The sequence below is a fragment of the Sarcophilus harrisii genome, chromosome 2, assembly GCF_902635505.1.
Source record: "Sarcophilus harrisii chromosome 2, mSarHar1.11, whole genome shotgun sequence".
Classification (NCBI taxonomy): Eukaryota; Metazoa; Chordata; class Mammalia; order Dasyuromorphia; family Dasyuridae; genus Sarcophilus; species Sarcophilus harrisii.
The window spans coordinates 435,474,617-435,500,990 of NC_045427.1; the positions used below are offsets into that span (position 1 = coordinate 435,474,617).

Here is a 26,374-nt window from a genome sequence, read left to right on the forward strand (position 1 = left end):
GTTTCCTTCCGGGCCCCTGGTCGCCGGAGCACGGGCCTGCGCAGTTGGCGCCGTTTCACTTTCGCCACCGAGGCGGGGCCCGCTGGGAGTCCCGGACCGTTGGGCCGTCATGAGGGGCTGACTTGACATTTGTGTCGGCGGGAGGCTGGCCGCGGAGAGGTCATGGTCGGGCTGGAATTGCTCTACGCCTCGGCGGCGCCGGGGATCACCTGCTGCCAGGATGCGCTTGTCTGCTTTGTGCACTGGGAGCTCATCAGCGACGGCTACCAAGGCCTGGGTACCGGCGACCAGGTACGGCCCCGGCCCGGCCCGGAAACCTCTCCCCTCCCCCGCTCGGCCCTCCCCCGCTCGGCCCTCCCCCGCTCGGCCCTCCCCCGCTCGCCCCTCCCCGCTCGCCCCTCCCCCGCTCGGCCCTTCCACACGTCGGGCTCCTCCGGGCCCCAGGCGCGCACCCGCCTTCTTGCCGCGGAGCAAGTGAAGCCTGTGCTGTGGCAGCTATGGCCGCCGCTACAGACATCTGTACCTGGGACCAGGTGCGGCCAGACCCATCCACACACATACACCTGATTCCCATCAAAAAAGCCGTGCCGCGCTTAGCAACGTGCTTCTCCCGGCTTTCCGTGTCTGTTCTCGGGCGGCCACTCGCCAGCTCCCCCGGGAGCCAGGCACGGCTGCTTCCTTGTGTGCCCCCTCCCGTAACGACACTCTCTGCCCTAACCTGACTCGGAACTGGACGTGGATGCTGCCCCGCCTCCTCCCCCCACACTCGCCCTACTTCCCACGGCGCACTACGTGGTACAACATACAGAATCCACCTTCCTTTTCTGAGCTTTTCCGCTGGCTGTCGGATATGCTCTTCCTCGTCATTTCCACCTCCTGGGTCCCCCCAATTCGGTCAAGTCTCAGCTAATGTCCTCTCTCTGTAAGCAACTTTTCTAGTCCTTTTTCATCTTAGAGTTTGCTTTGAGATTATCCCCAGTTTGTCCTTTAGAACCTTATTTGTACATAGTTGTGTTGTCTCTCTCCTCAAGCCGTGAGCTTCTTGAGAGCAGGGGCTGTTTTTGCCTTTCTTTGTATTCCTAGGGTTTAACAGAGTACTCTAACAGGGTATTTATTAAATAACAGGTGACTGGTTTAGGAAACAGGTATGGAAGGCCTTCTTTCCAATGAGTTAAGCTTCCAAAACAGATAGAAACTCTGTTCCCTACACACTCACACTACTGTCCCTTCCCATCTTCTAAATGTTCACATATATTCCATTATTGGAGTTGGAATTAAGTTGGAATTACATTCCATTAAGTTGGAATAAAACCATAGATTTATAGCTAGAAATCGTCTAGAGATATTTTTTAATTCTCATTTAGAGGAGGAAATGCTGGCCCAACAATGAAGTGGTTTGCCTAGTCTGTATTCAAAATAAGCTCTTTTTACATTTTATCGCCTTTATCATCTTTATAGGTACAGAGTGGCTTCTGGGGCCCAAACACCTCATTTTTCACTAACCTTTGGTTACAGCCTTTCAACATTCTTATCTAGGACCAGGCCCAACAGCCCTCCCTCCTCCCCAAAAAATACACATACACACTCTTACACACAGGCCCTTCCACCATTTCTGAATAGGTCCTCCCATATGGCCAAGCTTGTTTTCTCCCTTTCACTACGCTTCAATTCCAAATATTTGTTGGCATATGCTTAGGAGATGCAGTTTCTTTTTCTTTCTTTTTTTAAATTTTTTTTTAATTTTGAGTTCCTTGTCATTTTGAGTCCAAGTAAGAAGACTGGGTGATCACCAGTCAAGGATGCTATCATGGGGATGGAATGATAAAATCGTTGCTAAAGTTTCTTTTTATTTTGAGTCTATGATAGCATTTTAAAATCAAATCAAAAGATTTTGGGTTTTCCACCTAATATCTCTCTTACTGTTGTTTAGCACTAGAGAAAGAAACTACTTTTCCTCCTTGAGGAAAAGATTCAATCCTTGTTTCTATATTTTTTTTATTTATTTTTTTACTCCTATCCCTGATCCTGTTTCAAAATAAGCTCCTTTATGATGGATCCAAGGTATAGAATGAGACATACGTTTTTAGACATAGGCAATATGGGAGTTGTTGTTATTTGCTTGAATATACTTGTGTGCTAGAAGGATTTTTTTTTTCTTCCCCACCTCCACCCCCAATTTGAAGAGATTATAGGGAAAAGAAGGTTAAAGATAGTTGCCTTACCTATATCACTTCCCTCATCTCCCATAAGGAAAAAACAAAAGAATAAAAGGTTATTGAAGCAGTTTTTAAAATGCACATTGGGGAACAGAAGGAAAATCAGAAAGAAACAGACCATGACAGATTTGTTACATGTTGATTTTATTGTATGTTTAAAAGGAAAAACAAGTTATATACATAATAGGATTATGTATGAAACTGCAAATTTCTATCTTTCTATTATGTTGCAGAATGAAAATGCTTGTTGTATATTTAGTGTTTAAGTTCAGGAAAAAAAGTTTAAATCAGCCCCTTTGAAAATAGCATTTGAATTCCAAATTAATCACATGGGTTTTCACTTTCTCTTAGTTTGTGTGTTACCCTTTGATAAAGATGAGACAGATGGCTTTCTTTTGAGATTCATTTAGGGACTTGTTTTTGTTTTCCATCTTTTTGGCAAATATAAGAAATGACTTCTGTAGACTATATTCACTTTTCTTGGAGAAGAGCTGACCATAGTTAGAGACTATTTTACAAACTCTTAAGTATAATATCTTCCCCTTTTCCCCACCAGTTGGTGGAAGGGGGTGGAAAAATGGAGGAACCAGAGTGTCCTTAGTAAATGTTTGGTAGCAACAGTTGTTATTAAAATATTTGAAAGAAATTAGTAAACTGAAAGGTACTCTCAATCAAAATCTTTTTTAAAGTTTATCTTTTCCATGCTTTATTAGCCAATTAATAATAGCTCACATTTCTGTGCTTTACAAATGCTGTCTTGACAACAGTAAAGGATACAAGTAATAGTACTCCATTTTATAGATAAGAAAACTGAGTCTCAAGAAGGGAAATGACTTCTATAAAGTCACAATAGCTAGTAATTACTGGACCTGGGATTTCTAAATCCAAATCTCATAACTCCAGATTCTGTTGTTTCATGTTGATTGTCCCTAGTCAATTTGCTAGAATGTTACAATTTTATCAAGTGATTTGGATGGGAGGTGGGATAATACCATAGGATTATAGATCTAGACCTAGAACTGATCAAGAAACAATCATCTGGTCCACACCCCTCATTTTATAAATGAGGAAACCAAGGTGAGAAATTAAGGTATTTGGCCAAGTAATAAAGATAGTAAATGAGAGAGAAGGAATCTAAACCTAAGATCTTGACTCCAATCTAAGGCTCTTTCCATTATACAATACTGCCTCTAATGTAAACTACAATAAGTTTTTGTTGGTGGTTTTGAGGAGTGTTTTATTTTGGTTTGTTTTTTCAACTTTTTCCATTAGTATTATCAAAGGTTATAGACTGAAGTTATCCTTGTCAAATGGTTTAACTCAGAGAATAGGGCTTAATAGATGGAAACAAAGATGTTAAGTGACTATATCAGGTCACATAATAGTGACAGAACTAAGATTGATGTATAGTTCTAACTCCTAATCTGGTGTTTTTTTGTGGGAAGAACAAGCAAGGAGCTATAGATTAGGTGATTGTTAAAAAGCACATTCAACTCCAGAATTCTGTATTTAGAGTTTTTTTCATTCTTGATGGTAATGACCTTTCTGGTATGAGAATTTCATTTGTAGGTCCTGTACTTAGCCATGATCTTTACAAATGAGACGTAGGTTTTAGTTCCAATGCGAGTCTTCTAGAAAGAAAACTCAGAAACAAACTGATTGACAAACTGTGGTATTACTTATTCTAAATCTTCATTCCTTCAGTAGACTTAGGGCAGTAATAGACACAGAGAAACTACAAAGAGACAAATTTCAGTTCAACATAAAAAATGACTTTCTAACCATTAGATATGTTCAACAGTAGACTTTTGGTTTATAGTTCTCTGACACTAGAAGTGCTCATACAGAAACTACAGGACTACTACTTAGGGATGTGATTAGCAAATATTCATGCTTAAGCTAGGTGGGTTAAACTAAATGAAATTCTTGGAATTTATAAAATTCTATCATTCTAGAATTGAAAGTGTTCATAAAGTCATCATCTATTTCCTTGTCTCTAGAATCTGAATTGGAAGTGACCTCAAAGACTACTGCAGTTAGCATCTAAACAGAAATCCCCATTCAGTTCCTGTTCCATTTTATTATTTTTTTGTAATTAACCACTTCAGAAAAAAAATTTTACTTCAAATTTAAACACCAAAAAATGGCATTTACATATATAGACACAGCAAATGAAAGAGATGAATTGATGTGAAATCCTGAATCTCTATTTCATACTATGTGCTTTAAAGAAAAAGTATACAATAAATTTTACATATTTTATCAGAGCTTCCTCCTAGACTTCCTTCTGTTCTCTTCTGTGCAATTTAAAAACTATTTCAATGGGTCTCTTTTTTTACAAGACTTTTTCTAACCCTTAAACTCCCAGCCTTCCCATCACCGTTAAAAAACCAAGAGAAAGGAAAAAAATTTCAACAAATGAGCAGAATAAATTTATGCAGTGGCTATGTTCAGGAATGGATGTTTCTTTCTGCATCTTGTGTACATTACCTCTTTGTTAGAAGTTGTGTAATATTTCATTGTAGGTCCACAGGAAAGTCTTTGAAAATAGTTTTTCTTTATAGTGTTGCAATTTTATACTAATTTTTCTCCTGGTTAATTCTGCTCTCTTCACTCTGCATTTGTCCATATTAGCCAAGATTCTCTAAAATCCTCTCTTTCAGCATTTTTTAAAATATAATACTGTTGTTACAATCATATACCACAATTTGTTCAGCCATATCTCAGTTTCTTAAAAGGTCATTTAAGATATCCTTTGATTCTAGTTCTTTGATTTTCCATTTCATTTTAATTCCTTTTTCAAGATTAAGAAGTTTATTTTTCCTGTTTCTCTTCCCTCACCTGAATTATCCTCCTATTCCTACTTATTTCTCTGTTGAATTTGATATAAATACCAAACTCTTTGTGTGTCTGTTCAACCTTTTGTTAATCATTTCATATATTGCTCACTCCCCAAACCAGTTCCCCCCATTTTCATATACTCTGCAAGTATGAGAAATGACAAATTCTGTCCTTTCTTCCTCATTTACTAGTGTAGAATTTTTTACATTCCCACCTCTTATCCCCCTCTCAAGCCCTCAGAAAAGAACCAAAGTATCCTTATTTTTCTTATTATCCTTTGAAGATACTAAGGTTCTGAAAGGATACTTGTTTCTTCTCCCCAACCAGAATGTTAGCACTTTATCAACTGGCTACTTCAAACTACTTGAATTAATTTCCCTTTAAGTTTTCTCTGAACTCTTATATTTTAAAAATTCACAGCTCTCTTCTTTTCATCAGAAATGCTTGAAAGTCCTCTATTCCATTTTAGGACTATATTCAGTTTTACAAGGTAAGTTTTTGTTTTTTTAATTGTAAATTCTCTCTTTGGCCTTTTAAAATGTATTCCAAGATCACATTTAGCTTTTAGTTTTTTGGGTTTTTTGGTAGAAGCTTCGAGGTCTTAGGCAATCTTGACTGTGTAATTCCTTAGTATTTGAACAACTTTTTGAATATTTATATTTGGTTCCTGGGATTTTCCCCTTTTTTTGTTTGTTTTGACATTTTTTTTGTTTTGTTTCTTTTTTTTTTAAATAATGTTTAGTGAATTTTCTCTTTGTCCTTTGATTCTGATCTTTGCAGTTTTGATCTTTGATCTGAGCAGTTTTCATTCATTATTTTCTGAAAGACACACGTCTCCCGCCTATATTTGGCAGTGCTGGCAATGGCTTTGCTATTCATGCTCTTTCCTATTGCCCTTTAGGCTTTTAACTAATACACAGTTCTGAGGTGGAAAAATTAATTTACTATAGTTTCTCATTGAATTTCTTGATCATTAATCAGTCTGGCACAAACTTCAGAGTTTTGCTGGAATAGGAACATGGATGCTGGGCATTCTGTCTCCCATCAGGCCTCCCTTCATTTTCTTAAAATGGGGCAGGCCTTGGTTTTTCATTGCTGAGAAGATAATAGTATTCGTTTAGTTTCTATTATACCCATTAGAAGATTTTTTTCACCTACTTGAGGTATAGAGATGCTTATTTAACAAGTAGAATCAATTATCTTTTTTTTAAAAAGAGATCCATATTGGAGACAGGGATTAAAAGTTACAAGCTTGTGTTATAAAAAAAAATTAAAGGGGACCCTGATTATAACGATATCTTGTCTCTCAGAACCTCTGAATCTCTGAAGTAATCTTCAGATACTTAAAATTGAAATGTTAAAATCTAAGAAGCTTCTCTTTTTTTTTCTCTTTTACTTTCAGTAAGCTATTGAATTTCACTTGTTTCCTTTGGTTTAATAAACTATTAAATTTCACTTGTGTTTCCTTTGGTTTCATTTCTGCCCTTTTTAAGCCTCTGAGGCTACTTCTCTTTCAGGCAGATCATTCTGAAAATATTCCAGGGATTCTTAGCTATTTGGGGTTTACAGCATTCCAGCTGTTTGATTTTATAGCCCCTTTCTACCACTTAACTCCTCCTTCTGAAAGTGCTGTATGATCTGTATTTTTAGAAAATGTACTTATATTTTAAGAATTTTTTTTCATTTCCTTAAAAAAATATAGCATTTGGGATATTGCAAGGCCAAGGATGGGAACCCTGAGCTATACAAATGCTGATACTCACCTAGTCAGTGTATTGTAGCAGAAAGAAGATTGGAGGCCTGGGTTCAGTTCTGGTTTTTCCACTGGCTAACAAGGTGGCTTTAATCAAGTCTCTTCACTATGTCTTGATCTTTTAAGAGGTTTGAAACAAATTATTCTTAATATTCCTTCTAGTATCAACAAGAATTCTATATCCTTAAATAAATCTCTGAAATATCAATGCATAATCTCTAGTTATACCTCTGAAAACACAAAGAATAACTTTCATGCAAAACATAGAACTTCCATAGTTGCTAATAAGGAAAATAGATCTGGTTATCTTTATTCAGAGAGAGGATCTTGCTTGGAATAGGAGTTCAAAGCCATGGGTAATTTGATTAGAGAAAAGAACTGCCTAAGTGTGTGTGTGTGTGTGTGTGTGTATATATATATATATATATATATATATATATATATATATATATATATTTTTTTTTTTTTTTCAGTTGCTGTTCTACCTACTCTTTTATAATGTGATGAGTTTTTGCACAAAGCAAATTTTAATGGAGTTGCCCTTCTATCTCCATTTTGGAATCTAACCAGAACACCCAGGAATTAAAATGTTTTTTAAACCATTAGAATGTGCAGTTATCCTGCTCCTAAATTCTAAAAACTCTCATTTTTGCTTATATCCTATCCATTATATCTTCACAGCCAGGTCCAGATGATAAGAAATCTGAGCTGCTGCCATCTGGATGGAATGCCAATAAAGATCTGTATGTCCTTCGCTATGAGACCACAGATAAGTCAAAGGAACTCCTTCTGAAGGCCATCATGGTGGATGATAGCATGATTATCAATGCTTTGGTAAGTTCTCTGCAGTTAAGCCCAACCCTACAGTAGTCTGCTAAATGGAGATATGCCAGCCAGCCAGATGCAATAGATTGAGCATCTACTTAGTTTGCTAAAGTTTCAAGATCTATGTTCAAGGGGATGGTAGGGAGGAAGGCAGAACTTCCATGGTAAGTGAGAAAGGTCTCTTCTTTCAGTTTAAACAAAAGCTCAAAAGGGAGCTGACCAAAAACTTTATAAACCCAAGTGCTGTGTGAACAGAGTGAGGCTAATCATCCAGATTCCAGAACACATTCACACACAGCCAAATATCGGTAATTGATTCGATCAGAACCCAAATTTAAGCAGAATAATGTTTTATGGTCATTGTTAGCTCCATAAGAACAGTGCTATAAATGTCATTGTTATAGCAGGGTTTGGTTATAAAAATCATTGGTGTCATTGCAGAAGATCAGTCAGGGCAATAATGTCTGAGTTGTGACCAGTACTGGAGAGGCAGTATGCTATCATGGAAAGAGCATACTAGATTTGGAGACAAAAGACAGGTTCCATTCCTAGCTCTTCTCCTTAACTATGTGACTTTAAGCAAGTTGTCTGTCTAACCATCTTGTCTGTGTAAAATGAAGGGGGGGGTTGGACGAGATAATCATGAAATCTACAGTTGATTGACACTTAAAAGAAATAGATTTAGGACTAAGAAAAGGAAGTCATACTGTTAGATACAGCAGTAAGTAAACATAAAAAACTTATTTCAACTAAAAAGTGGGGGACATGAAACAGATGTCAGGTAGTAACCTGAAGTACTTTATTAGTGTCCATCTGAAGCTAATAGCCAAAATACTTTACCGAGAGGAAATTTCTGAAAAACCAGATGAAATCTAAAGTCGAGTCCCGAAGTCCTTGTATCAGAATTGTTTTCATCCAAGTGTTATCATCTTTGAAAAAATCCCTGAGAATTCAGAAAACTGAGCATCCTTTAAACTGAATAAAAAACAAATGAGGGAAGGAGATTGCCTTAGGGATACCCCTTTGAATTTATATAATCACTTTTCTTTCCACTGGAAGCATGAAGCCAGAATAGTCATGCCCAGAGCATAAGACAGAATCAGAGAAAATGATTAGAACTGAATCTTTGCTGTTCCAGTACTTCAGAAATGTTCAAATTTTCTTTTAGGAATCTTTTCAACCAGTCTCTTATGTCTAGATAATTTGGGATGGTATATCCTGGATTCCCGCTGGGATTCTAGCAACCTCCTCCTGACTCCCTAACTTTTCTTTCCCTTTGCCATTCCCCAGGAGTGTAAGTCACAACAAGTGGTGGACTTGACCCTGAACGTGGAGGATTATGTGGATGGTGAACACCTGGGTAACTTCCACAGGTACTCCCAATAATTGCCCCTCCAGGCCACTCAAATAGGGTAAGAAGAGATCAGACAATCAGTGGAAAGATAATGTGGGATAATGGGGTAGAGCTGGGTGAGAATGAGACAATCCAAATAATTGTTTGAAACTAACATAGGAATATGTACCTCCCACATGCTGTTATAGCTCTTAGATATCTGTAAAATATTCAGGTTGGCTTTTCCCAGAATGGTTCTGGGATGTCCTTAACAAGGTAAATTTATTAACCCTCAAATTGTATAATATATTCAGTTTTCCTAAAGCTCAAATTTGATCATGTCACTCATTGCCTTCGGAAAGTCTAGTCTTCTTAGTTTGTCATCTTTGACATCCCTCACAATCTGGCTCCAGCCTCAGTACTAACCTTTCACAATTAACCCTGCAGTAAAGAATTATCAACCATTCTTCAAACACTTCTTTGGTTTTCATATTTCTATATCCTTATTCACATCGTTCCTGTTTTTACAATCTCATTCTTTTCCATCTCCAAATTGTCATGTTTCTAGCCATTCTTTTATCATCCAGATCATATTTAAGGCATTTCTCTTCCATTTCTCTCTCTTAACTTTTCCAAACTCTGATACATTTTTCCTTTGTATCCCCTTAGCACTGTATTTGTACCTCCCTTGTGGGACTTTTACAATTCTGACTTGTAATTTCTGTGCCTGCCTAATTTCCTGAGTTAGATACTTCCTGAAATTCAGGGACTGTGTCTTATTAATATTTGTCCCCAATCAGAGTACCCAATACATTTTTGTTGAATTAAATTTAATTTAGCCATTTATTAATTATGTACTATGCCCTTAGAATTATTTGCAGTGGAAATATAATAATAGAAAAGAAATCCTTGAAAGAGAAATTTAATAAAATACCATGTATTGCTGGACAGACCAACTTTCTATGTTCTTTTTCTCTGAAATTATATAAGAGCCTAAAATGATACGGTTAAAGCTTATTCTTGAATTCTAATTAACCTCAAAATAGACTAACTACTCAGAAGGGAATATTGAGGGAAATTAATTGGTATGGTGCTTGTTTCTTTTGAATTATCTGGACAAGTTTCCTTTGCCAACCCATTACCATGGATGTTTGAGAGTTGGCAATGAATGAGACCTATATTTTGATTAGATCCCCTCTCTCTACCTTTCTTGTCTTTCATTACTTTATACCCAAGGAAGAAATAGAGAAGAGCTAATATAAAAGAGCATCCACCATCTGGAAAATATGATAGACTAGTACATTTTAATCTTTCTATTTTCTCATTTCTACCATGCTTTAAAGACTTATGCCAATCAGACCACAAATATTTATAGAGGGTGAGGAATAAGTGAGTATCAAGATGCTTTTACTCCTCACTGCACCTGACTTCGTTTGTCACATTAGATGAAGTAGTAAGCTTCTTTTACTACTGTCAAATTAGTGTAAAACTGGAGAGATAAATCCCTGATTCATCTGTCCTTGTTAATAACCAGCAGTTCAGCATCCAGAGTGAAAAAGGGAATAGCTTTATTTGCCCTTTGTCTTTGCTCAGTTCACATCTGCCAAGTTTGTAGAGTCAAATTTTAGGAAGAACATTGGTAAATTGTTTCTTTTCAACCAGGATGGTTTCTAGTCTGTGAACATTTCATACTAGGAATTACTTGAAGAAACTGGCAGTGTTAAGTTTAGAAAACAAACAGTACGTGGGGGTGTGTAGTATGATTTTCTTCAGACAGCTGAAGGACTATCATTAGGAAAGAGAGAAAGCTTGTTCTGTGTGACTCCGAAGGCAAATCTGAAACCAATGGGGAAAAAGTTTGGGGGAGTCCGAATTTAGGGGAAAATTTTTTTTAGCAATCAAAATTATCTTAAAAAGAAATGGACTGCCTCCCAAGAAAGTCAGTTAACAGAATCCCAGAGCTTAAAAATACCTCAGATTATTTAATCTCAACCTACACCTAAACAGAAATCTCCTTTATAACCATTGAAAGAAAACTAACTACAGACCATCACTGGAGAAGTATTTAAGCACAAGCAATATGAACACTTTCTGGAAATGTTATAGATGACTCTTATCAGGAAAATTCAACTCAACATGTTAAGTTTGTTCTATGTGTGCAAAGCATTATACTAAGTGTCAGGGATACAACAATTAAAAAGTCCCTGCCTTCAATGAACTTACATTAAATTAGAGGTGTTGCATGTGTACAAGTAAAGATGTAGTAACAATGTAATTTCAAAGGGAAGAATATGATAGTAACTAAGGATAACTAAGTGTTAGAATCCTAGTGTTGACTCACTGGAATTGATGGAAGCAATGCCTGTGTGCTTGGGTTTGCACATTTGAGAGTTCACACATTAGCTCACACATTAGTTCACAAGTTTGGAAGATTCACAAGTGTTCACAAGTATGGGAGATTCACAAAATTAACTTTGTAACTTTATGAATTCACACCTCCCATAATCCCATTCTCTCAGAGGAGGAGTCAACCTTTGAGTTCACACCTTTAAAAGATTCGGTCAGTTCAGGAGATTGACAAGCTAGAGACTGCAGTCAAGCAGAACGAAGGATTCGGAGGAGTAGAACTAAGATTCAAAGGGAGCTGGAGGCGACAAAGGACAAGCTGCAAGAGCTCCTGGAACCAAGCAGAGAGATAGGGCCTCTAAGAAAACAAACACCAGCTATTTTGGAAGAGACAATAAAAGATTGTACTTAAATCCCTGGCTGTGTTTGAGGTGATTATTACACGGAACACAAAACCTAAGGCTTCTTCTGGAAAACCTCCCCAAGAAACCTGCTCTCCCAGAGAACCATCATATATTCTAGAAAAAGAAGAGAACATCACAACTAAACAAAGGACTCATATTGAAAATGGTTTGACAACTGTGCTTTGAAGGAAATTAGGTATTCTAGGGCCAGCTAGATAGTAAGGTAGATAAAGCATTGGATCTGGAGTCAGGAAGACCTGGATTAAAATCCAACTTTAGACACTTATTAGCTGTGTGACGCTGTGTGACACTGTGTGACAGAGGCAAGCCACTTTCAATTTCCTCCTCTGTAAAATGAGATAGAGAATGAAATGCCAAACCACTCTGGTATTTGCCAAGGAAACTCCAAATGAGGTCATGTCTGAAATGAATAAAAAGCAAAGTTATTCCATAGGCAGAGGTCATTGGAAATACATTGGGGAGCTATTTGTGCAAAAGCATAGAGATGAGGTAAGATGTCATTAGATAGGAGGCCAGTTTTATTGGAACAGTGTGTATTAATGGGGAGGAGGGTACAATTTGGCTAGAAAGTTACATTTTGGAAGATACTGAGCCATAGACTGAGGAATTTATATTTTGTTTTGGAGGCAGAACAGAACCACTGAACATTTTGAGTTGGGGGATGATGAAGTCAGACCTGTGCTTTAAGGAGTATAATTTTGTTAACTCTGTGGATATTTGAAGGAGAAAGAAGTTAAAGTCAAGAGGCAGTTAGTTATACTAGATGATCTCTTAAGATCCTTTACAATTCTGGAATTATATAGCGAAAGACAAATAATATTACAAGAAATCATCCTTTATCATTGCTTTGAATATTGTGAAGTTTTTGAATAAGGCTTCATTTCTATAATACAGATTTTCCCAATGACTTGCTAGGTTTTGGGGAGAGACCCTTCCAGTCCAATTCAAATATAGAAAATATAGGGATCCAAATACCTGATAAGAAATTGTTCTTCAGTAGAATACATGTGTCCTAAAATATTGGAGCTGGAAATAACCTTTCAAGATCACGTCTGACTTCTCTATAAGGAAAAGAATACCGGCTTAGAGAGAAGTGGACATGCCTGAAATCACATATGAAATTATTAGCAACAGAGCCAGTACTACAATCTAGGTTCCCTAATTCCTATTCCAGAATTTTTCTACCATATGGTACTTGGGAAGATAATTCTTTCAAGGCCCTTATAGTACATCCATATCTTAAATCCTGAGCCATTCCAACAATTTGTAATTGATTGGTAAGAAATACCTGTTCTTCTTTATCTTGTACAGGTGAAGAGAGTTATCAAAGGTTTAATGCACTTAGGATACCCAATAAGTTTGAATGAGAAATGAGACTTGAATCTTCTGAAGGCCTTCCTCCTGGCCTGGTTTGAGCCACGCACGTTGACCTGTTCCCTGTAGTTATTATTTGCTTCCCTTCTATAGCTTTTCCCAGGTAATGCAGCCTCATGACATAGGATGAACACATAATGGGGAGCTGGTGGGTGACTCCTGGGGGAGCCAACAAGTTGAAAGCTTACAAGGTCTCCCTGTGCCACTCAGATCCCCATGTCTCTCCCCCCTTAACTCTTTCTAATGGAACGATAAAGGAGGAAGGGCAACTCAGATGCCGAAGAAGCGTCGCCCAAAAATTCAGAGACGTCAGGCTACTACCTCCTCCATTAAGGGCCACCAGGGGGCCAAACAATATCTGGGAGTTAAGGGTACTTGCCTGCCCAGGAGCTGGGCAGCTAAGGAGGCCCACAGGTCAACTCTTTTTAAAGTTGCTAGCCAGCTAAGTGTACCTGTATTTGACTACCCCTCTCGATCACCCAGGGTCTACAAGAACAGCAAAGAGCTCCAGAAAAGGATTGCTTCAGGCCTCATTTCACCCCTCCGCAACTCTTTGAGCAAAAGTGATTCTTCCACTTCCCCTCGGGAATTTCCGCCTGCCACTTCTAGAGAATACGACCCTCTCCGTATTCCCCCCCACCATCCACATACCAGCAGACAGCCTCCTTGGTAAGTATAGATTTGGCAGCATGTAGCATGGGGGGAGGCAGCAATCTTATATCTTAAGTCCAGCACGTCTCTCCTCCTAAGCTACCTACCATTACTCAGGCATTCATTTGTCCTTATAGTCCTTTTCCTGGTTGGAATAGAGAATTTAATGGCACTTTTCCATCTCCTTCTGTGCCTTCTATTTACCAGGAAGAACTGTAGTAGGCCCCTGGGGAACACAAAAATTATATAAGCCCTATCTATACTTTAGAAGTTTATAGCATTGAAAGGGGAATGAGGTGGACTATGATATATATATATACATAGAAGTGTAATACAAAGTAGCAGCATGTAATAGGAAGAAAAACATCTAGACTATATTCTAAGAAAATATGAGGAGAGGTATCACTTTTGGCTGGAGGGAAATCAAGGTCAGTGGTTGGCTTCTTCACTTTATTTGTTAGTACTCTATCCTCAAATTGTCATATGTATCACTTGTTTTCATGAGCATTTTCCCAAAAAGTTTAACTTGTACATCATAGTTACTTAATAAATAGATACTTGTTGGATTGCATTGGAGGGAGATAATCATTCCTGAGCTGAGCCTTAAAGGATGAAGAGGAATTGGGAGGAAATACTTTATAAGGATGGAGGCAGCCTCCTTAGAATTTTAGGAGTGGGATGGATAAGAGTAGTGAGATCAGAAAAAGTATTCTAGTTTTTGCTGGACCATAGGTGACATGAGGTGGGGAATAAGGTGAAACAAAGTTGAAAGGCTGGGTTGGAACCAGGTGATGAGAGCCATAAATGGCAGGAGGAAAGAAATTAGATTTTTTTTTTTTTAACAGAAGGGAGTTATTAAAATTTTTGCGCAAGAAAGGGAATGTATATGAACATTAGGAATATTGTGTTGGCACTTGTGTGATGATGGATCCAAGACTGGAGAAACTGAAGTGATAGAGATAAGAATTTCTAATTGCCTAGAGGTCTAAACTACATTGGTTTCTACCGTGATTTTGAATTTTTCTATAGAAACTCAAGTAATATAAAAATCCTCCTATTGTATTCTAGATTGGCCAGTGCATTTTTTCTCAAGACCAACAGGTATTTTGTGAGAACCCACTACATGCAAGAACAGTTTTATGATAGAACCCAGTACATTGGAGTAGAAAGGATACTAGATTAGGATTCAAAATCTGAAATTGAGTCCTGGCCCTGAAATTGAAGTCTAGAAGGATTTTTAGTCATAATGTTGCCCTTCTACGATCTAAGCAAGTTTCTTTCCCTCTCTGGTACTTAATTTCTCTTTTGTAAAACAAGAGGATTGGACTAGGAGATTTCTAAGATCGGTGCCAGCCCCAAGATTCCATAACACCAGTGGGAATTGAGGGTTCCTTGAAACTGTTGGCTTGCTAAAAGAATCCTCAAAGTATTGGCAATAATAAATAGTTTGTTTTTTCCAATAGCTTGCTTTTTTTTTTTTTCCTTTAACAATTGGGGTTAGGTGACTTGCCCAGGATCACACAGCTAAGGAAGTGTGAGGTGTCTGAGATTTGAATTCAGGACTGGTACTCTATCCTAGCTGCCACCTAGGTGTCCCTCCAATAGCTTTTTTCTAAGTCTGTTGCATGACAAGAAGCTTTTTGGCATTGCTTTCTTCAGGTCACAAGACATTTCAAATAAAGAGGTTATAAAGTTAGAACATTTACACAGATCAGTGAAATATTGAAAATCTCTTGTCACATCTGTAACATTATATATTCAATAATATATTGAAATGATAAAGAGAAAAATTAGGATCATTTCCTTGCTCTCAACTAGCTTACAACCTAATTGCAGAGAGTCAAGATTATACATATTAAAATAAAACATATACAAGATATCATTAAGAAATACAGGAAATTACTAAATTAGGGCTAAAGATAGTTTTTGCAGTTTCTCCTAGTTAGGAGAGATTAATATCTATGGTTATAAGGCATATAGACAGTCATCGAGAATTAATGAGACTGATCTGGGCATTGAAGAATAGATGAGTTTTGGTAGAGGAGAGAAGGCCCAATCAATTTGTTGATTGGTCAACAAATCTTTAAGGTCACCCTCTCACTTCACCCCTGTGCTCCATCTTTTGGGACACATTCTGTAGTTAAGACTGTGAAGTTCACGAGGGAGACAGACTGAGTCTTAACCATCTTTGTTTCCCTAACACTTAGCACCTTGTCTTCCTCTTTAAAGGCTGGATATCCTGACTTCAGTTCCTCTTTAGAACAAAGTCTTCCCCAGTCTTATTGACTGTAAGCTTTTTTGCCTCAAATTCTCCTAGAATATATTGCCTTTATCTCTGATTACAATTCAGTCTTGTCTCATACTTATTTGTGTGTGTGTGTTATCTTGTTCTTCCTTTGAGGGGCAAGCTTTGTATTTCAGTTGCTGAGCATATAACCTTGGTAGTACTTAGTAGTAAATACAGTTTGAGAGTAGTAAACACAGTTTGAGACTCATTAAATTTTTTTTGTTTGCTGTGAGTTATTTTTGTTAATGGTATTGAATAGGCCAGTTTAATCAGAGTGAAAATGCATGTAAAGAAGACACTGGAAGATAAAAAAATGGATTCATAATATTTTGAGTTGGAAAGCACATTGGCTATCATATATAATCCACATCCATTTTATAGATGAGAAAAGTGAGGCCCAGAAAAGTTTTGATTTGTCCAAGGCGACAGGTAGAAGTAGCAAAATGATGATTTGAATCCAGATCTTCTGATTCTAGGTCCAAAGCTAATAAATCTTCACATTGACTCAGTAGGGCCCAATTATTTGAAGTTGAGAAGCTGGAATATATTAACTGAGACAATAAAGGGCATTTGAAGATTTTTGAATGGGACTAAAAAAAAGAAAATAAGAAAGCATTTCTATTAAAAAAAAAAAAAAAAAAACAACTGATGGCAGAATGAATTAGAGAAAGAGGGTGGAGGTCTTGAGACCTCTACTCTTGTATCTTCCAGCACTCAGACTTCATTCCATACAATGAGTAGACCACCAAGCTCTCAGGTGAGACAGATGGTAACAGTGGCAAGATATTTGTACCCAAGGAAGAAGGAACCATTTGAATATGAGAGAGTATAAGCTCAAAAGAAATACATTTCAGCTTCTTATCAATAAAAGTCTCCTTCTTTGGGCCTAGTAAATGATAGGATGGTCTCTCCCAAGCAGTGGCAGAAATTCCAAGTCTTGAGATGTAACCAAACTTCTCTGTTTTGTGTGCTTCTCCATATAGCTGTATTCTCTCCTTTCATCCCACCAACACATCCTCCTTTGTCAGCACAGATGTCAGTAATGACACTAATTCCATTATTATAACCTAGCTGCCAAGTTGCTTAGCAACCAAGCTAATACACTTTCACCTTTTTATTTCCCCTCAAATGCCCATGGCAGGAAAGTGAGGACCCCCACATGCGGGCTGGAAGGAAGAAAGGAAGAAGGGAATAGCAACATTGGGGCCCTCTCATCTGACTTTGATGGGTGTTATTTACAGAATCCCCTAAAGCAAGAGTTGGGGGCAAATCCCAAATCAATAAATGGCAGTCCCTTTTCTTTTTCCCCCTTTCCTACCATGGGTCATTTGGGGCCAAAAGAGTCATGGGCCAGCCAGCTAACAATTTATCTTGACAGCATCTATTCAACAGATGGGAATGACCTCTAGAGGCAGCAGGTGACTTGAATTCTGTGGGAGCAGTAGCTAGCTCCTACTCCTTGGGCTTTTGAGTCCCCAAAACAATAGAAGAGTAGAATCCTAAACCAATAATTAATGAATCTTCCACCTCCCAAATTAGCTCATCCCCCATTCCCAAAACATAAGACTTATAAGTGAATGAGATATCTAACCTAGACTTGCTATCAGTTATCTGCCTCATGATGTAACTGTATGAAGAAATATGAAGAAAACATTTGGTTGGAATTGGTTATTTGGAGTTCTTTTTTTGCAAGATTGTTCTGTAAAATGAGGGAGTGTAGAAATTGTAGATTTCAGCTTTAACATTCTATGTTCTCAAACCCCTTTCAACCCTGATATTCTTTAGCTTCTGAATATATGTTTCAATGTGAAGGTATTGAGGTGTAATGACAAGAGGGCATTAGTTTCAGTCTCAGAGGCCCCAGTACTGTCGTATCTGTGTGACTCTGGACAAATATATCACTTAACCTTACTATCAGATGGGAATGATGATAACTCAAATACTCCTATATGTTTACATTTTCAAACTCTTAAGATTTACAAAGTCCTTTCCTCACAATTCTGGGCATTAGCTAGATGAAGAAAACTAAAGCTTAACAAAAAAGTTAATTTGTCACAGCTAGGATTCAAACCTATAACCCCAACTTCGATCCCAACTTCAATGGTCATTCTTCTGTGTTATATATAAGACTTTTGCTTCTTTGTAAATCTTAATGTGACATAGTAATTCAAGTTAATTAGAGGAAATTCTTCCTTAATCTCCCTCAACAACCCTTTTGTCCAGCTCACAGAAAATTATGTCTAAACTGAGTCCTTCTCTCATAGACAAAGCTTATTCCATTCAGACCCTCATCAGTGAAGCTGAAAAATTACCAGTGTTGTTTGGTAATCTTAAAGTCTGAGGCAACCACCCCTTAGTTTTTTCCTCTCCAGACCAAATGATATCTTTGTCCTTTGCATTAGTGACAGATTTTTTTTTTTTTATATTCCACCATAGGGTTGACCTTGTGGTGGAGTAGGGAGAAGGGAGTAAGGATTTTGGGAGGGTGAGATTGTGTTCCTCTTAGGGCCTTTGTTGGCAAAAGTGGTAGTCACTAAACTTAGTAGCCTCAAGAGAAATCAAAACAAACCCTTATTTGCAAACAAACTTGTCTCATGATATTGCAATAAAAATTTTCATACAGCCCATGGATTTCATGCCCTTAGCTAGTAGTCTCCATAGCCAGATTCCATTGCAATAAAGAAACTTTGGTCAGTCCTTTTAAATTTTTGGTAATTTGCTCTGTATTCAGATGAATTAATAATCCAAAGAAAATTTTATACCTTGGGAGACTTATTATCTGCCCTCCATCCTATTCCCCACCCTTCCATTTTTAACAGCATTTTACTGGGGTCTAATCTACTCAGAGCCCATCTGGACTTTGTGCCCAGTTGTGAGTGCCACATTTTAGGAGGAACATTGACAAGATGGAACACATCCAGAAGAGGATGACTTCAGAATGGGAAGGGGATTCAGACAGCATCATACAATGATTACTTAAAGGAAATGGGAATGTTTAGCCTTGAGAAAGAGGTAAGAGGTCAGGGCTTGATTGAAATCTTCAAATATCTGAAGAGTTGTTCCACTGGCTTTACCAGAGTCAGTAAAGTTATAAGGAGGCCAATTTCAGTTCTTTATAAGGAAGAATTTGCTAACCAATGGGAACAGCCAACATTGGGACAGACTGAGGAGAAGCAGACACTCTTCCCAGTACTATCCAGACCATAGGTGGTCACTTGTCCAAGGATGCGAAAGACCAGAGGAACAATCAGGGTGGGGGGATAAAAGGATAGAACTCATATCTCAGGTATTGGTTGGGCTAGACAGCATCTAATATCCTTTTCAACTTCCAAGATTCTGTGATCCTATAGTAATATTCTTATCCCTTTGCTTAGAAGCCTATAGCTTTCTTTCATAAAAGAATAGTAGTGATTTCATTCTAAGCTCAGAATACATTGGGTACATCCAGACTGAATATATAAGCTTTTAATCCTGCTTACAGATTCAAAAATCCATTTAGCTTTCCTTCCCCTGGGACTTAAGACTTAATTTGTAATGTTTTCATCAGACTGACCTTGAGCTCTAGGGGACTTAAAATCACCAAGTAGCCATGGATTCAGTTGTGAAAATGGCAGAACTAGGTGTGTAGTCTTTATGCCAGTGTGCCTGTTCATAGATGTCTTTGTGTATGTTTACCCTCCCTGCATGCTTCAGAATCCTCTAATTATAGATGTTTTTTTAAATAAAGTAAAAGGGCCTTTGTTTTAATTGTATGCCAAGGTGTGTGTGTGTACACACATATATATTCCCAAGGATTTGTCATATGAGATATGTTGTCCTGCAGTGTCTTAAGGCTTTTAGCATAGGATCTCTTGCAAATGATGCACTAGAAGCTAGCCATTAGTCCACAAAAGTTCTCTAGGAACAAGACATTAGAAGTCCTGAAAATACAAGTTATTCCATGACAAGTTTTTGCTTAGAATCAGAATCTTAAAAGGGATGATTAAAGGTTATCTAATCCAGTCTCCTACCTAATCCCTTTTGTAGTATCTCTGACAGGAAAAAGTATTAAAAGGTCCTTATGACACCAGGAAAGCAAATGTTTTTGACACTTAGGTAATACAAGTAAAAGAAAAGATTGAAAAGGATTGCATTTCTTTTAAATTGACGTTGGCATGAAAATGCTATTCCCCACTAAAAATTTAACCTGAATATATCCTAAGGATATAGAACAGTGTTTCTCAGCCTTTTTCAGTCCCTGGTCACCTAAGAATCTTAAATCTGCCAGGGCATATTAAGGTTATCCCTATTTCCTGTCTCCTTCCTCCCTTTGTAATCATTAACAATTATATGTTTTAATCTATCTACACATTTACAACAATATGGTATACTGGAAAGAGGAATTACAGTCAGAAGACCAGGTTTTAAGGCCTGCTTCTATTTATTGGTGTATGACCTCTAAGCAAATGATTTCCATCTTTTGGGGCCTCAGTTTTCTTACCTGTAAAACTGGAATACTACCACCTAAGTGATTATGAAGTCAAAGGAGATCAAATATTTGTGAAGATGCTGAATTAAACTAAAAAATGCAAGATAAATGTAGAATAGTTAATCTACATGACCGCTCACATTTCTGTATTACTTTACAGTTTTCAAAGGGTTTTTAATGATATCCATGTAGCTGACACAACAGTTTTTACCTCCTTTTTAGAGAAGAAAACTGAGGTTCTCATAAGATGTGATTTTCCCATAGTCAAACAACAAATAACTGGAAAAACGGGGAATCTAACCTAAATCTTCTGATTCATATCTGTGTGTGTGTGTGTTTGTGTGTGTAAAATAGAATCAATTTAAGACAAATTTTCCCCCAGAATCTGTCATACGAAATATGAATGAGACGTATTATTAGCCTTTTTTTTTTTTTTAATGCATATCTATACATTTTTTCCCAAGAAAATTTCATTTGAGGCATAGAGGCTATTATAGTCAGTCAGATAAGGCACATATCAGTCAAATGTTTGTGTACTACAGCATGCAAGGTTTGCTTTATTTTGTGCATATGCATGCCTATACCCCTTCAACCATTGATATTCCCCTTCACCTTAGTTATATGTTGTGTCCATTGATCAAAAATTGCAAGTGAAGTGAGGGAAGAAACCTAGGTTCTCTTGATACAATTGGGTATCTGCTACCTGCTGCCTGGGAAACAATATCACAAACAGCAGCATCCCAGGTGGTAGATATAAGTGGCCTGCTACATCTTTCAAATGGGTTAGCTTGTGAATTTTGCAGTAACTAACATCGCAGAAATGAGAAAAAGGAGTAAGTGATGTCACAAAAACCCTAGAAGGAAGAGAGTATATCAAGAAGAGGAAGAGTGATCGGCAGTGTTAAAAGCTCCAGAGAAATCAAGTAGGATAAGGATTGAGAATAACTTGTGAGATTTGCGACAATTAAGAAGTCTTTGGTAATTTTGGAAAGAGAAGTTTCAGTTGAATGATGAGGTCAGAAACCAGAAAATTAGGTTAAAAATAGAGGGAGAGAAAAGGGAATAGAAGTACCTCTTATAAGATGGCCATCTCAAGGAGTTGAGCCACAAAAGAAATGATGTGAAGCTACAGGTAGCAGGGGCAGACATCAAGTTTGTAGGTAGTACGTAGCAGCCAATAGACAAAGAGAGACTGAAGGTAAGAGAATAGGGATGATAGAGGAAGCAGTGTGCTGGAGAAGGGGTAGAATGGAATCACTTTTGCATGTTAGCAGGGTTTGCTTTGGTAAAGAGAAGTGATTCCCCTATGTAGGATGGGTAAAGTTCGGTGATTGTGGCAAAAGCATCTGGGAGATGTGAATTGAGGGGAGAAGTTTTCAGCAAATGATAATGATGAAATATGAGGTGAAGTTCTCACTGAGAAGGTAGGGGAGGGGAGGAAGGTCTGGGACATGTCTGAGGGATAAAAAGATTCAGAAAAGCCACTGTGCTGAGTGGGATTGTGATTTAATTAGAAAGTTATAAAAGGATTACCTTGCCACAATGAGAGCTTAGGTGAGATGACATAACCCAGTGCTGTTGGGCAAACCTGGAAGTGGCAGTGGGGAACAGTGTGCCAACTCTTCCCCCTTCAACCAGGGAATGAAGGGGTGGGTGGAGCAAATGGGTAAAAGAGCAAAAGTTCTAGAAAAGGAAGGCCAGGGAAACTGTTTCATCAGGAGGATGCCTCATTTCTCTGAGAGCCAGAAGATAAAATGAATGAGAAAACAAAATTTTAAGATGAAAACAAATTTGTTGCCTACACTAATCAATAAATAATCAATCTCCCCTTCCCCTCCCCATTTTCCTTTAGACCAAATCTAAAAGATAACGACCTCAAGTATATTGTATAAGTATGTGTCTATAGAGCTTCCTATCTACTTAGTATCAGTTTTCAAGTAGTAAATATTATGGGTATGACCCTTCTGTCCTTTTATATGTTCTTTGTTTCATGCACTGGAAACATGATGGTGATGGCCACTAGGAACTTTATCTGGTCACAGGTGCTCTGTGGCCAATGGCTTTTTGAACACTGACCTGGATCAATAAAACCTTTTTCCTTGGAAACATACCTGCATTCATCCCAAATCACAGAGTTCTTCCTGGCTCATTAGTAGAAACTGATTGGAACAGCAACAGTTTGTGGGTTTTTCAGAACTTTAACTTATAGCTTTAAAAAAAAAAAAAAAAAAGCAATCTTACATTAGGCCAGAACTAAAGGCTTACTTAGAATCAGGAGAAAACAGGCCTATGCCCCAAGAAACTAGTTAAATGGCATTGTCACCTCTGTACTATAAGTAGGTTTAAGGACCATTTAATAAGACCCTTAGCACCTTAGAATGCTGCCTTCCCTCTAAGATCCAAGTGCCGGCCCCTGTCTCTCTCCTTACTGCCAGTGTTATGTACGTTGTTCTTCCCGTCTCCTCAGCCCCATGGTCAGCCCTGTCCCTCCCACAGGTGCCAGGTTGACGTTGCACATCCCCTTGGCTCTGGCATAATTGTGTTTCGTTTGTTTCAGGCGTGATCCCCTGGGTCCCTTTGCCGTTGGGGGAGAGGACCTGGATCCCTTTAGGTGAGTGTGGCTGGGGAGGTGGCAGCTCCAGGCTGCTTTCAAGGCTTTCCCTGCCTACAGCTCATCTTCTAATTTTAGAGCTATTCAGTCATGGTTCAGAGTGGAAGGAGGAGGAAGAACTGAGCAAATCAGAAATAATTATAGCTCATCCTACTCTTGACACCAACTTTGGGAAAGAGAGCTTTTGTTTGACAGCAAGATAAGAGTCGTGTCAAGACCCAGCATTCAGCAGCTCTGGAAGGGGAGTTTGAGGGCAGGGAACTAAAAGCAGCTCTACTGCTGATCTCCCAACTCCTTTCCCCACATGCAGGATAGAGGAATGGAGAATGATCTTACCTGACAGGAATATTGAGTTTGGAAAAAAGAACAGTAAATGTATGATTAGTTACCAGCCCTAGAGAAGTTCAGGTGGATCTCCTTCTTAGAAAGCCTCCTGGGCAATTTATAGATTAATGTCTGACCCCACATTGCAAGGGTCCTACAGTTGTTTTAGGTCATATAATGGATATTTTGTGATTTCCCCTGAGTTTTATTGCTTCTGCCTTATGATTCCTTTCTTTACCAAATCATTTGGATTAAATATTAATCTCCTTTGCAAGTTGATGCCAATTTTGGGATCTCTTTGTAGGGAAAAAAAGGAGGGGAATTGAAAGGGATACCTAATAATTATTTGCCTCTACATGCAAGTTTGGAAATACAAATTTAAGTTTCCTCTCCTTTGAAGATTCAGATACATAGAGTTGCATAAAGGAGATGAACCAGAGCACTGATAACCAGTCTCCCATTTTAGAGCAGATGTGGATCTAAGAACTTACAGTGCAGATCCTAATGCAAGCATGAAAAAGAAATAAAAAGCCATTTTGAGTTCTATTGATGGTATAGTTGAGTAATGTTATGCTCTTCAGAGGGCATAAAATAATGGCAATATAACAACACACAAGGGCAATTTAATGAATCAGAAGTGAGAGAACAGTTCTCTTAAATTGGTTGTTGCCCTTTGCTGATGATACAGGTGAATTCTGACTCTTACCTTAAGTTCCATTGAACACCCTTGTTCTAGAATATAGGGGGTGATTCTTTTTGATTACATTCCTACTCATGTAGCCTTACAAAATTGGATTTACCCTTCAGGGCTGAGGACATAGGCTCAGAATCTGATTCATATTTCAATCAATAAGATGTGCTCTCCTACACTAACCACTTCCTATTACTGTGTAGTTGTTCAGCCAGTTTTGCATCTTATCTTTGGCTATCAGAATCAAACTTCCTCTCTCTCCAACAAGATAGGTACGAATGGCAAAATCTTCACCCTTTATTCTTTACCTTCTCCCAGAGATACCCCTGCTCACCCTGATTTCTTTCTTGCTTCAGGGGTCAGAGAGGTGGCATGATTCTGGACCCCCTGAGAACTGGCTTCCCAAGAGCTCTCATTGACCCATCTTCTGGACTCCCCAACCGGCTTCCTCCAGGTGCTGTTCCTCCCGGAGCTCGATTTGATCCTTTTGGCCCCATTGGAACTAGTCCATCTGGGTAAGTATTTTAAGGAGTGCCTCACCTTCAGTGTCAGGAATACTAGCCCCCTGGATTTGATTAGGAGTTGTGATTAGTCAGAAGCACCCTGCCCAACCCATCCCCAAGGTCAGAAAATTGTCTTCAGACTTGGGGGATCTCTCCCTCATCCTTTTCCAATGGGTGGGTACCCATGAAGAAATGAGAAGGCTCCTCCCCTTAATATGTGACCTGTTATAGAAAAAGTACTGACTCTGGAAGCAGAAGACCTGGGTTCAAATACTGATTCTCCTGTTTGTTACCTTTGTGTCCTTGGATAAGTCATTATAACTCTCTGGGTTATACTCAACTTTCCTTAACTATGAAATGAGAACATTCTTTAAAAGCTCCCTTCCAGCTCTAATCCTATAATCTTGTGATCCTTTGATCTTATGACTCCTGGTCACTCAGGAAACTACAAATTTCCCCTTCTCCCCAAATTCACCACTGCTATTTTCATTACAGACCCAGTCCAGATCATCTCCCACCCCCAGGCTATGATGACATGTTCATGTGAAGGCCATAAAAATGTACATCCCAGCCTGAGCATCTTTATAGAGCTGAACCAAGATCATCAGTTTTCATCCAGTCCTGAAGCTTAGGAATCCTCTAATGGATTGGAAGTTCAGCTGGAATTGCCTGCCCATCCCCACAATAACCAAGGCACCATCCATTCTCCATCTCTGCCTTGGAAAACTCACTGCTTATAAATCAAGAAGAGAAGTCAACGTTTATCTCTTTCATCACCAACTTCTGGTTCCTATAGAAAATTTTTGGCAGTGTGTGACCTCACTCCTGCTTCAATCCTGGTTGCAGTGTTCTAAGGACAGAAAGCATTTGATGTATTATTGAGAACTCAAATGTCAATACAAAAATTGTGCTGTTGGGTCAATCTTCCACTTATCTTTTTTTTTTTTTTTAAATGCATATAGTCTTCCCTCCAAAACAAAAGGATTTGATGTTTTATGATTCTAAGACTAGCCTTCCCTTTCTTTTCTCCAGTGAGTACCTTTGTATAATTTTCAAATGCTTTTCTTTCATAAATTACTATTGCTGCTTCCATTACTGAGACTTAATCCCCATTTCATTTGCGATGGATGTTAAATGCATTTCTGGAATCTGTTTAGTGAAGGCAAGTGTGGATGATTTGGGAAAGGAGAAGAGGGATGGAATACAAATTTCACTGATTCTTATTTATAGGAGCCTGGGATTGCTGTCCATGGTGGGACTTAGTCAGGGTTGCATTAGAGATTGGAATGAGAAAGGAATGAAGAAGATAGCTTTTATAACTTGCACTCTTGGGCAATACATCTCTAAATCATGACTTGTTCAGTGTTCATTAGTTCTGGAAGGCATTTTAGAAATCATCTAATCAAATGCCTTCATTTTAATTTATTTTTTAACATATTGTTGGTGTCATTTGTTTTTACATCAATGATTATGTCTGCATGCATTATCTCTCTCTACTCCCCTTGCTCTCCCCAGTTATCCTTCTCTTGTAAACAAAAAACGTTAAGCAAACCCAGCCAATACATCAGTGAATGTTGAGAACATATGCAGCATACAATATACTTAATGTCTGTCTTCGCTAATAGAGCAGAAGAAGGTTCATTTTCTGATTTCAGGACCAAAATAGGTTATTATAGTTGCACAGTACTCACTGTTTTTGTTTATAATATTATACTCTTATTATTTT

General features: G+C 38.2%; 1 protein-coding gene and 1 long non-coding RNA gene across 4 annotated transcripts; one reads left to right on the plus strand and one right to left on the minus strand.

The window, feature by feature from the left end:
• On the plus strand, nt 1-26,374 carry PSMF1 (proteasome inhibitor subunit 1). 3 transcript variants are annotated; one of them, XR_004232218.1, is made up of 8 exons: nt 1-291; nt 7,492-7,644; nt 8,926-9,008; nt 13,597-13,782; nt 18,871-19,063; nt 23,077-23,130; nt 24,502-24,660; nt 25,144-26,374. XR_004232218.1 is itself a non-coding variant. In XM_031954159.1 (7 exons), the coding sequence occupies exons 1-7, from the start codon at nt 163-165 to the stop codon at nt 25,193-25,195; spliced, it is 816 nt and encodes a 271-aa protein (XP_031810019.1). In that variant the 5' UTR covers nt 1-162; the 3' UTR covers nt 25,196-26,229. The 3 variants fall into 3 exon arrangements, 2 of the variants coding, with proteins under 2 accessions (XP_031810019.1, XP_031810020.1); XM_031954159.1 differs by lacking the exon at nt 18,871-19,063 and having other exon boundaries at nt 25,144-26,229; XM_031954160.1 differs by lacking the exons at nt 18,871-19,063; nt 23,077-23,130 and having other exon boundaries at nt 25,144-26,229.
• On the minus strand, nt 6,122-13,181 carry LOC116421724. The gene is made up of 4 exons (XR_004232219.1): nt 13,028-13,181; nt 8,476-8,610; nt 6,821-6,928; nt 6,122-6,152 (listed from the first exon to the last, which is right to left on the minus strand). It is a non-coding gene; the product is annotated as an uncharacterized LOC116421724 (long non-coding RNA).